The 13,416-nt window shown below is 43.0% G+C and overlaps 1 protein-coding gene across 1 annotated transcript in view; it reads right to left on the bottom strand.

Moving 5' to 3' along the window:
* PLEKHG5 (pleckstrin homology and RhoGEF domain containing G5) overlaps positions 1 to 1,342 on the bottom strand; it is a 214,883-nt gene extending 213,541 nt beyond the window's left edge. The window contains exon 1 of the mRNA XM_075279964.1: positions 1,209 to 1,342. Within this exon, the coding sequence (XP_075136065.1) occupies positions 1,209 to 1,341 (133 nt within the window). The 5' untranslated portion in view covers position 1,342. The remainder of the gene's footprint in view (positions 1 to 1,208) is intronic.
* Between the last annotated feature and the right edge of the window lie 12,074 nt (positions 1,343 to 13,416).

Here is a 13,416-nt window from a genome sequence, read left to right as displayed (position 1 = left end):
GCTGAGATGGTGATGTGGGTGCCAGTGCTCTACTCCAACAAAGAGCTTTTGCCCAGGGCTTAGCTGTAAGGAAGGCAATGTGCAGGCCAGGATCAGTAGAAGTGCTCACTGCTTTATTGTAACAGGCATCTGCTGGTCACTTGTCCTGTAGTAGTGAGCTGTGGCACAGTGGCTTGTAGCTGGCTGACACCTTCCCATGTATTAGCAGAGAGTCTAAGATGTCTGCAGATCCAGCTTCTGGTCTACTGCAGGGGCTCATTTACCTAGTAGAGGTCGGTGCAGGCTGCCAGGGTTATAGCTCTGCTTAGCCTGATATAATCCTCTCCTCTTACTGATAGTGATGCAGGGCGCTGTCACACAGCTTCTCTGTCCTGCTACTGCTGTGGAAATCCTCACAGCACAGTGTCTGAAACACAAGATGGCCACTGCCACACTTCTCCTTGCTTCTCCTTCCCTGGCTCTTACAGAATACTACTTCCTGTCCCTGCTATGACTATTTCCTGTTCCAGCTACAGATCCACTCACTATAGTGTGTGTTGCTATGGAAACCACAGCTCACTAGGACAAGTGAAACCAGAGAACAATAGCTTAACAACATTACACAAATGAATACAGAATGAACATGACAACATATACAAACTATCATAACATGTAAGGCACTTATATGGCCAAATAACCATTAGTAACTCCTGTGAGGGGGTTACATTAGTAAGGATAGTAGTATTATATGTAGCAGCCATTTTGTTGATTCTGCTAACATACCACAAATATATTAAAATATTACAGACCGGTGTCACCTATTGGCAACAATCGTACAAAGAAATCGTGCAAAACAACTAAAGCAAAAACAGCAAGAAGCTGTGCAATAAATGGCGTAAGTATCAAATATGGCCATAATATAAAAAGTAATCATTGTTCTAGAATTCTAATCTGTCAATATGGCGGTCATTCAATTAAACATGGGTGATCACCCAACTTTTCTGGGCTTCTGAATTGTAAATTTTCCTGGTTATACTACGATAGAAGGACGGAGAGTAACTATGTTATCACTAAATTGACTTAGGAAGGGACTGTAGTCGTCATTTGTCAAACACTTTTAATACGTCAAACATGAAGCTATATATAAATTTACATAGATTGTACATTACATAGTCAGATTGTAATAAATAGACACAGAATAGTCACTTGTTCATCTCCTTATGACCTACCTGCAAGATCCTCAATGATATCCAGGGATGAACTCCAGGAGAAGCGCTCCACAGCACTATAGCCCAGCTCCGTCAGGGATGTAGGGAGAGTTTCAAGCTCATAAGCCCCCCGTTTTTTCCAGTACAGAAACATATTGAAGATAAATGCAAGAAAATATCCCCAGATAAAGAATCTTAGAGCTGCCGCCTTATGGTCTTACTGCCTTCATTCCTCTGTCCGTGCCCTATTGCTTTGGATTTGGCAGGTTTTGCGGGCTTTGTGTGAAGTATTTTAGCTGTATCATCCCTAGGGTTAGAGGGAGAGGGCCGATCTTTACTTCCAAAGGGGAGAAAAAAGCTTTGAGTTCTGAACAAATAATGAATTCATGTTCATAAAAGACAGAAAACTGGTAAAACACAGACTGTGGCTATACACTGACCAATGGTCTCCGCACCAGACCAGACAATGGGCCTTTCTCTCACCTCCTACAGACGGTTTCAAAATTTTGTTTTTCATGGGCTATGAAAGAAATTCATCTGAGGAAGTATGACATTTAGGATAAGAATAATCACATTTCTTATGGCTTGCTGTTTAGTCGGTGGATATTAGAAAAGGAAACACAATGGGGGTCAGTTCCGATATGTAGAGAAGGGCCCCCTAAATTTCATGTATGGGGACTGAATGTCAACAATTCATGCAAACTACTTTCTTTATGTTTGTTATATTCTTTTCCTATGAGGGCTATGTTTCTTTCCTGATCTCTTACCATCATATAATCGCAGTCACCCAGGCCTCATAGAAATGTATAATCTATGCCAACCGAGTGCTGCATATTACATGCAATGTGCCATTCCTCTACTTAAAGAGAATAGGTGCTTCAACGTACAAGGTTGTAACCTGCGGTAAAAAACGTGGACCTCAAGAGAGTGGAGTGGTGCCAAGGGGTCAAGGCTGGAGTCAAGGAGAAGGTGAATGGAAGAAGGGTCTAGTGCCTTAAAGGGATGCAAAAGAGATCTAGAAGAAGGAACATCAGACAGTGACATAGAGGCACTAACAGCTTTCCAGTTCCTGCATAGTGGATCCGAGGCTAATGGGGTGTGGAAGCTCAACTGGTACTGAGGATAGTCTCTTATTTGTTTTAGGACTACTGCGCAAGGACAGGGAAAGAGGAAACCAATAGAGCCCTAGAAAACACAGCACCTCATGTACCTATGCCAAACATTGGGAAGGATTGATAAAGGCATTACATTTGCATTACACACAGGGCCGGCTCCAGGTTTTTATGGGCCCTTGGGCGACAGAGCCTCAGTGGGCCCCCTTGTAAAGGAGGCGGGGGAGTCGAGACACTGTGCGTCGCAGATGAAGCGAGTGACGTCATGCAGGAGTGTGGTGTCACCAACACCATACCTCCCAATTTTTAAAGAGAAGAAAGAGGAGCAAAATGTGCGTCGCGCTCTGCGTGCCGCGGCAAATTTGTCTCCACCCACTTTTGTTGATTCCACCCATTCTCATTCATTTATCATGTGCTCCCACACAGTACAATCCTCCTACAGTCACCCGTAAATTATATGCCCCCCTCCATCTCTCCCCCAGTTTCATATACACCCTTCCTTTGCCCCCAGTTTCATGTCCCCCCCTCCATCTCTGTCCCCAGTTTCATCACGTTCTCCCCCTTCATCTGCCCACAGTTTCTTGTCCCCCGTCTCTGCCCCAGTGTCATGCTGTTCTCTCCCCACCCGCTTCATCTGCCCCAGTGTCATGCCGTTCCCCCCTCCCCTTCATTTGCCCCCCAGTTTCATTGGGCCCCCTCCATCTCTGTCCCCAGTTTCATGCCGTTCTCTCCCCACCACCTTCATCTTCCCCAGTGTCATGCCGTTCCCCCCCTCCCCTTCATTTGCCCCCCAGTTTCATGGGCCCCCTTCATTATGTTCCACCTTTATATTTAATACAAAACAAACACTTATACTCACCTTCCATCGATACCCCGACGCTCCTCTCTCCTCTCTCCAGTCACATACGCGATGCAGGAGCTGTGAGTTCAGCTCCTGCTTAGCTGCGGCCCGGCTTGCGTGTGTATGCGTGATGACGTCATCGCACCTACACACGCAAGCCGGGCCGGAGCTTTAAAGTAGGAGCTGAACTCACAGCTCCTGCTTTAATCGCGTATGTATTCCAGCTCATCGACGGACGGACGCCGATGAGCTGGAATCATGACAGGCAAGTGCCGGGGGGCCCCCAGAGGCTCTGTGGGCCCCGGCACTTGCCCGACTATGCCATGCGCTGACGCCGGCCCTGATTACACAGACTATATGACTTCTTCATTGGGGCTGAAGCTACGTGTGCCAGGCTATGACACAGAGACAAGTCAAGTAGCATTGTCAAACTATTAAAGATACTATAATATTCTGGACTTTTATCTCCAGCTGACACCATGTTCACTTGGATTGTCTTACAATCCAGTTGGGGTTAAGTCTATAATCAGAGATAAAAGCTAGGTACTGTGAGAAGCTGTGTCACATGCCCACCATGAGGTTGGTTCTCTAGGCATATGGTGCACAGCAAATTGCTGCTGGAGAGACCCACAGAGATATTTAGGAAGTAAAAGACTTGTGGATAGGAACAGCAGACTCAGGAGGGTTTATCATGGTTGTCATGGTCCCAAAATTCTGCAGAAGCTACATTGCACTGTAAAGGTTTGCTCTGTAATTTTAGGCTAAGACAACATGGTGATTTGGGTGTGACCAGGGCCGTTTTAATACATTTCATAAGTGGGCCCACCCATTACCACCACTCAGAAATTGTAATGCCCCCTTAATGGCCCCCACATAGTATAATGCCCCTTAGTGGATCTCACACAGTATAATGCCTCCCTAGTGGTCTCATACAATATAATGCCCCTCATAATGTCCCCTTCCAGTTGCCCCCACATTTTGATGTCCCCCTCCAGGTTATTCCCCCCCTCCCCCAAGACTCATGTCCCTCCACCCTCCTGGTTGCCCCTAGAGTGGCATGTGTCCCCCCCAAGTTATCCCCACACTGTCATGTTCCCCTCAAGTTTCCCCCACAGTATCATGTCCCCCCCACCCCTCAGGTTGTTCCCACAGCATCACATCATGCCTCCCCACCCCTCAGGTTGCCCCTACAGTTTCGTGTCCTCAACTGTACATATCAAAAAGAAAACCAAACCTTAATACTCACCTTTCCCCATTCCCCCGTTCACTCCTCGCTAGTACCGGAGTCTTTAAAGAGGACCTTTCATGGTTTGGGGCACAGGCAGTTCTATATACTGCTGAAAGCTGACAGTGCGCTGAATTCAGTGCACTGTCGGCTTTCCTGATCTGTTCCCCGGGTAAAGAGCTATCGGTCCCGGTACTGTAGTGCTTTATAGTCAGAAGGGTGTTCCTGACAGTCTGTCAGGTACGTCCCTCTCCACAGCAGCGCCTATCGCGCTGTACTGGGTGAGCGGGGAGGAACGCCCCCTCCTGAAAATACTCATCTATGGACGAGCACTGTGAGCAGAGGGAGGGGGCGTTCCTCCCCGCTCACACTGTACAGCGCTATAGGCGTTGCTGTGGAGAAGGACGTTCCTGACTGACTGTCAAGAACGCCCTTCTGACTGTAAAGAGCTATGGTACCAGGACCGATAGCGCTTTACCCGGGGCACAGATTGGGAAAGCCGACAGTGTGCTGAATTCAGCGCACTATCGACTTTCCAGCAGTATATAGAACTGCTTGTGCCCAAATACATGAAAGGTCCTCTTTAAGGAGAAATAGGTGTGATGTAAGTCACTACATCGCACTTTCTGCTCCCAGGACACCTGGAGCAAAGACAATGGCCGGGTGGCGTAGCAGGGAGCACATGGCTCCCTACTTCATCACTGGCTTCAACTCATTGGTGTCTTCTGGATGGTGACGAGTTGGTGCACCAAGGACTCACTGCCCTGGACAGTGGGCCAGCAAATGCAGGACTGTCTCGCTGTCCAAAAAGGGCCCTCGCTACCATAGGACCTGGTGTAAGTGCACCATTGACCCTATGGTTAAACAGCCCTGGATGTGACAATTGTTACGTGGCCTTCATTGCAAAGTAATGGCTGTGGATAAGTTATAGCATGTAGGTTGCTGCAGCTCCCACATGGTTGGAAGGAATCCAAACCCAATGGATTTGTCACGACCATTGTGTTGTGGTAACTTGCAAGGTATTTCTTGAAAAAAAAAAAGCAGAACAACAACATAACCTCTGGCCACATTATGTGCCACATCAAAGTTGCTGCGTAGCCATTACTTACATTTTACACAGAGGATGTAAATGTGGCCATTGCACCTGAGATATAACTAGGTGGTCACATAGGAGGTAACTGTACACCACAGCCATAGGACATACAATATCGGCAGACCACAGATCATTTACCCCCAAAAGCTGGTGTTCTCCTTTAAACGAAACCATTGAGAGTCTAAATACCAAAAAAAAAGCTTTTAATGTATTAAATCATTTGTGTAGGACAAAAACATTCCAGAGTTTTATGGGAGATTTGTTATAATTGATTTCATAAGAATGCCGTGTCCTTCACTCTGACAATTTATTGTTTTTACCGTCTCCAAAATAAACCAGCGGAAAATGTTAACACTATAAGCTTTATTTTATCAGAGGTGTCACTGGAGATGTGTCCTGTATATGGGGAAGTGGGAGAGCTGCATTCTCTGTAAGAGTTTCCATTAATTAGAAATTGTTTCCATTCAATAGACAATGACATCTATCAAATAAAAATACTGTATGTCCAATTACACTGCAGAGTCTAATACACTAATACAGCAAATCTAAATGTCCAATAAAGTCACTAAATAGTTTTATTCTTGTACATAGAGGGCAGTATTATATATAGCTATATTCTTCTTCATAGGGGGATAGTATTGTAGTTAGATTTGTCTTCATAGAGGGAAGTATTATAGTAATTATATTCTTCTTCATAGGGGATAGTATTATAGTAGTTATATTCTTATACTTAGGGCTGTATTATAGTAGTTATATTCTTCTTCATAGGGGGCAGTATTATAGTAGTCATATTCTCCTTCATAGCAGGGAAGTATAATAGTAGTTATATTCATGTACATAGGGAGCAGTATTGTAGTAGATATATTCTTGTACATAGGAGCAGTATTACAGTAGTTATATTCTTGTATATAGGAAGCAATATTATTAATATTTTTTTGTAGCTTGTGAGCCCCATGTAGGGAACACAATGTACTTTTTTTTTTCCTATCAGTATGTCTTTGTAGAATGGGAGGTAATCCACACAAACACAGGGAGAACATACAAACTCCCTGCAGATGTTGCTCCTGGCAGGATTCAAACCCGGAACTCCAGTGCTGCAAGGCTGCAGTGCTAACCACTGAGCCACCGTGTCGGCCCATAGGAAGCAATATCATTGTAATTATTTTCTTGTACATTGGGAAGTATTATAGCATTTATATAGAGGGATATATATATATATATATATATATATATATATATACACACACACACATATGGAACAGTAGTGCAGTGGTTATATTCTCAACTGTGGTTTTTATTAAATTTTTTCAAAACAAGAGAACAATGAAACACATACTAGAATCAACCACTTGAACAACAAAAAACAGTAGAAACAAGGAATAATGCAATTAAACCACTGCTATGGTAGGGCTACAGTGGTTATATTCTAATACCTAGAGAGCAGTATTTGTACATATGCATAGTATTGTAGTAGTTCTATTCTCGTACATAGGGGCAGTATTATAGTAGTTATAGTTTTGGATATATGGACAGTATTATAGTAGTTATACAGTATTCTGATATATACTGTAAAGAATAGTATTAAAGTAGTTATGTTCTTGCGCAAAGGGGTAGAATTATGGTACAAACAGGATTACAACAATACAAGCTTTGTGTGCAAAGAAATGGGTGCGAAGCCTCTAGGTATAGACCAAAAATCCTGAAAGTAATTCCGGAGAAAAAGCAGCACCCCAAAAATGGCTTAAATAAAAAAGTGAGATGCATCCATAGTGCATACAACATTTCAGCTTCTAAACTGAATATACATGGGATACCATGTGGGAGGAAACCAGAGTAAACTCATGCAAACACAGGTAGAACATTCATACTCCTTGCAGATGTTGTCCATGGCAGGATTCGACTCCAGGAGTACAGCAATACAAAGCAACAGTGTTAACCACTGAGCCTTCCTGCACATAGAAGATGTATTATAGTAGTTATATTCCTGTACATATGAAGCAGTATTATAGTATTTCTATTCTTTTACATATGAGGCAGTATTATAGTAGTTATATTCTCATGCATAGGGGGCAGTATTAGGCTGCGTTCACATGGGGATTTCTGCTTGTCATATTCCGTCGCGGCTTCCACGACGGGATGCTGGTGCAGTGCACGGCATCTCGTCACGGCTTTCCGCTCCGGATTAGGCAAAAATGAATGGGCTTAGTCTGGAGGGTGCTGTTGTGAGGCGGACACCGTGGCTGATTCAGCCGCAGAATCCACCTGTAGAAAGGGCAGCTCATTTCTTTGTTTCTGCTAGTGACAACATGCTGCTAGCGTAAAAAAGAACGCTAGCGGTCTACATAGACCACCATTGTGAGGGGGCAGATTATGACGTGGATTCCACGCCAAAATCTGCTCCCTCTTGCCCTGTGTGAACGGGGCCTTATAGTAATGACATTCTTACATATAGGGGGCAGTATAATAGACTGTAGATTTTGTGCTCCTTTTAGACAGTCATTGGATACAGCAAACAAAATCCGGTCCTATAGGCCATTTCACAACCTACCACCCTTTACACAAGCAAGTAGTGTTGTTATTAAAGTGGCCGGCTGTCATCTACTGGTCATCGGATGGCTAGATTTTCTTACATCTTTATAAATGTTTGTACAAGATTTTTCTACAGTTTATAAAATCCTAGGCACAAGTCTAAACAGTTAAAATAATGACTATAAGCATTCTATCTTCCTGCCGTAAAGCCATTAATAAGTTTATAAAATCCGGACAGTTGTAAGCAGAATGTATAATGACCATAAATGCTTTATCGTTATGTAGAGAGCCTATTATTTATTGTTTAAAAACCAGAAGATAAAGAAAAAAAGAAACCCCTCTACTCTTTTGTCCCTATGACAACACCTCCTGTCTCTGCTCTGATGGTTCAGCCTTGTATTGTAGACACTGCGTAACTCAAAATATGGTCACAGCCTAAAAAGGCTTGATTGGTTATATTCATGAGCATTGAGGTGGAACTATTTAGAGTGCAGATATCTCTAATGCTAACCTAGTACCTAAGAGGGTCCCATGGTCACCCTGCACATAATAAGACATTAATAAATTTCAAATAATAAAATTTTTCTTGGTTAAAGTATGCCATGCAACTAAATGAATGCACTCAGTTTTATGATGTCATCTGAATAGCTTAGGCTCATGTTGAGATACCAGGCAGCCAGTCTACGAGGTTCCTATCATTTCAGATCCTTTAAAGGGTTTTCCATCTCCCTCTCTCACCAGCTTGCCTGCTGACTCTTCTTTTTACTTCCTATATTCTTCAACAAGCTGGTGGATGGCTTTAGCTGTTTGATGAACAGGACACTATGAAGAACCTCACTAGATATAGACATTGTCTTTACCATTAAAGATTATTTCTTATCATGACTAGATATCTAAAGTGAACGCAGATAAAATAATATGCACAGTAAATGTATATTACATTACGCAGATTTGTAGGGAAAAGTAATCTTACATGCTGCACAGGAGAAAACAGACTTACAGTAAACTCATGTTATCTTTTTGGTTACATACAGAGATACCAGACACTGTTCAAGCCTCTATGAGAAAACTGCAAGTAGCTGAATTAATTGTCCTGCTGGCAGAGCTGTACATAACAGAGAGAACTCTGCACCCCCCTTCTTGACAACCATATGTAAACAATGAGAGGAATAATTTCACATATCAGGCAAATGAAGCAGCAATGTATATAGGAAAAATCTTGAATTTACATTAGCTAGCAGTATAGATAGGATCCTTGAGATGAGAATATCCCTTTAAGCTAAAAGATTCTAGATACGTGGAGACATTTGTGAGAGCCTATAAAAGGAACTATAGTTTCTGTTAAAGCAGAGTAGTGGGCAGGGGACTTGAGTGTGGGTACATGTGCATTATGAGAAATCTGTGACAAGTGCTATAACCACCCATGCAGAGACAGAACTGCAGGATGCCATGGGTCCGGAAGTTGCAAGGAAAACAAGAGTCTCCATTGTGCATGCAGAATACAGCCACTATACCCCGAAGGAGGAAGGAATGTAAATATGGCGTACCTGGGAAGACATCACCATGGTCAAGATTGTTCTCTGTTCACTTGAGGCTGTTTAGTAACATTTAAGATTGCAGTCTCTCTCCAATAGAATACCATGTACTTCCCGGAGTGGCTGAATTTCTTGAATTATTCTTGCTGTCTTACATTAAAATCTGTTCCTGCATTTGAAATGAGTTGTGTGTTATTTATGACTCTATCCACACCTAGGGGACACTATGCTTTTTTAAAAAAATACACTCTGCCCCCTATTGGCATCAAAACCACTTCCATTTGTTCCCAACTATACCATTGTGGTGTGACTCTCCAGCTCCATGTGCCAAACCTTCACCCACATGGTACTCCAAAAGAATCTGTGCTGCTGCAGACACTAAGTCTGAGGTTGGTACAGCATAATACTAATGTTGGGCACAGCGGCCTGCCTTCACCAGCTCATCCCATAATGCACCCACATAGTGAGGGGAAATGCACAATACAGAATAACACCACGTGTACACTACACACCACACCACAAACACACAGCATGTAAGTGAGTCAATGACATAATGTCTCAAATGCATCCTAGATTGTCACTGTGTCTATGGTCCTCAATGTTGCCCAGACTATAATGGGATCTGTCGGGTTTCTGCCCAAAATCGGAGGAGAGAAATCTCCTCCTTCCAGAATTTGCATGCTTGCAGGATTTCTCCGCATATTTCAAGCAGGATTCGGCAATGGAGTCCCTGAATGGTAACCCAACTCAGGTGTGACCTATGTCTTATACTGGTCCAGTCTGAATGCTGCCAAAGTGGAAAGTATACAAATCAACCTTACACATTTTTGGATGATGACCCCAACCTATGTCTATCCATTGTGAAACCACAACTCCCAGCATGCTCACGTGGCATGCCATAAGCAGGTGGAGAACCACAGTTTGGAGACACGTTGGAGGATATTTAAGAAACCTTCAGAAATGCCTTATATTTTCTGTGATGAGATGGTTTTCGTTGCTTGTTTAGCCTGGCACAGGACCACTGTTTCCTACTCACTGATGCCAGCTGGTCCTTTGGATAACCTTGCGTGACAAGAATGAATATTACGGATGGGATGACTGAAGAACACAAACTTCCAGGATTTCTTTTTAAGAAACTGGATAGACGACAGACTCAGGGTTTGGCTCGGAGATCAAATGTCTGGTCGCCTCGCTGCTCAGGCTGACTTATTATACCCAAGCATGACTTCTGAAGCATTATATAATAACTAATGGAAGTTTCTGGAAATATTTCTAGACTCAATCTTGCTTTCCTGGATTGAAGGTTGCTACCTTCATCATTTTAGTTGTAGACTGTCACCAAGATGAGGTTCCTTTAGTTCAAGGAATTTTTCTTTTTTGTATTACTTGAAGCTCTTGAGCACTAAAGCTAAATTTGTAATGGGGCCCCTACCAACATTGTGCCATTTGGAATTTGGAATAGTGGTATAATTTATGTGGCGGAGGGACCTTTAGGGCCCCTCAGAGTATAGAACCTGGAAGCAACTACTACCGCTGCACCCCGTATAGCTGCCCCCCTGGCAAAGGCGTAACTGGAATCTCCTGGATCTCAGTGTGAAATATGTAACGGGGTCCCCACCTATCCTGTACCATTTGTAAAATTGGTGTCTACTTATATGGCTGAACTGGACCCTTTAGGCACCAGGACCCTGGGTTCATATACTGCATCTGTACCTACCATAGCTAAGCCACTATGCAGGTTTTTGGATACCTATGTCTAAATATTGTGTGCTGCCCTATAGTCCCTAAATAGTACCACCATACAACATAATAAAGATAAGTCAGTATATCATACTTGCTCACATTTTGGTGGGGAACCCCATGGGAACAGCACAATAGCCCCCCAACCCGGAACATCATCATGCCCCCTTTTTTCCCAGCCATATAAAGTGACCCTGGTGGTTGGGAGATTTGCTTTCGCTTCTGAAAGGTCACCCCTTCTTTAAGAAGCCTTTCCAAAACTACTGGGAGAGTGGGCAGGTATGTGGTATATCCTCCTGCAAACAGGGATCAGGTGTAGATGGTACCAGATGAAGCAAATAGAAGGGGGCATGCAGCACTGATCACACTGAAGACTTTCAGTTGGGTCACATGATGCATACTTTCTGACTGTCATTTTCCCACTCTGGGTGGAGCTTGTTCCTGCCTACTGTTTCCTTTTAAGGAATAACACATATTGGGGGTGGAGCCTGGCACAATTTTGTTAGTTTCTGAAAATATTTGTCATGGAGAATAGCTCCAAGTAGATACAATGTAGAAACCATCATTTAGTAAATAGACCCTATAAAACATAGACATAGCAGCTGCTATGGGGCTCAGCAACTAAGAGAACCCCTTCCCACTGACACTAAGGGTGCAAGTAGTGATAACTATGAATGATATAAGGAGATGTGGAAAACTGCCCACATTACTTTACTGTGACATCATAATACCTGCATGTCACATCATATTCACTTTCTTCATGTAAAGTGTTCATAGTGTTAGAATTGGCATTATCCCTGAATTGTGACATCACTTTGTATGTTATCCTGTACTGACATATCACTGTTTGCTTTATCCCTGTACTGTGACCTCACTGTATATATTATCCCTGCACTGTGACATTGCTGCATTTATTATCCCTGTACTGTGACATCACTTTGCGCATTATCTCTGTAATTTGACATCACAGGTGAACTTTGAAGTTCCTGGGCCGTATTGCAAAATCTGTAATGGAGTCCCTACCTGTATATTTTATAGGGGATCTAGGTGACTGCTACCATTGCACTCTATATAGCTATACCCCTATTGTGTTTACTATATCTGTACTGTGACATCACTGTTTATATTATCCCTGTACTGTGACATCACTGTTTACATTATCCCTGTTTACATTATCCCTGTACTATGACATTATTGTTTACATTATCCCTGTACTGTGACATCACTGCTTATGTTATCCCTGTACTGTGACACCTGTGACATCACTGTTTACATTATACCTATACCGTCACATACCTGTTTTACATTATGAGATTGTTGCGAACATCTGGGAGCGTTAAGCACAGATCTTGAGTGGATGTAGGCTTGCTCAAATCCTTCTGTCTCTTCATACAATCCCAAACAGACTGGATGATGATGAGATGAGGGCTCTGCGGGGGCCATGTCATCACTTCCAGGACTGCTTCTTCAAATGGTGGTCTCACCAAACATTAGTGTGATTTGGATTTCTCTTTTTTTTAATGTAGATTGTGAGCCCCACATAAGGCTGACAATGTACATTTTTTCCTATCAGTATGTCTTTGGAATATGGGATGGAAATCCATGCAAACACGGGGAGTACATACAAACTCCTTGCAGATGTTTTGTTTTGCCCTTGGCGGGATTTGAACACCAGGACTCCAGCGCTGCAGTGCTAACCACTGAGCCACCGTGTGGCCCCATTTGGATTTCTCTTTTGTGCATTTTTCCTCATCTGTCTAAAACTTAAACACAGTACCAAAGATACATCATATGACTGATTGGAGTTCTTTAATTTCATATCAGGTTAGAGTTTATATGGTGGCCATGTCTACAGATGTTTTATTAATTTCTAATATAAAGGTCATCTTGTATTTCGTCTGTACTGTGCCTTTAAAAGTAAAGTCAGGACATTCTATTATCTGTGCACATAATAAACTGTGTGTGTATTTGCTGTCCTCTCATGGGAACGTAAACTTACAATAGGGGGCATTTGACTTTTCCCGTAAGTAAACTGGCACAGCAGAGAGCGGAGTCTCAATGATGCTTTTGTCTGCAGTTTACTACACAGAAAAGCGGCAGCTAATGAGAGTCGTGATCCCCTCCGTTACACAATGGATGGAAATCTCTGTTTTG

The sequence above is a fragment of the Leptodactylus fuscus genome, chromosome 6, assembly GCF_031893055.1.
Source record: "Leptodactylus fuscus isolate aLepFus1 chromosome 6, aLepFus1.hap2, whole genome shotgun sequence".
In the NCBI taxonomy this organism is placed as follows: domain Eukaryota; kingdom Metazoa; phylum Chordata; class Amphibia; order Anura; family Leptodactylidae; genus Leptodactylus; species Leptodactylus fuscus.
This window is presented reverse-complemented; position numbering and strand designations above follow the sequence as displayed.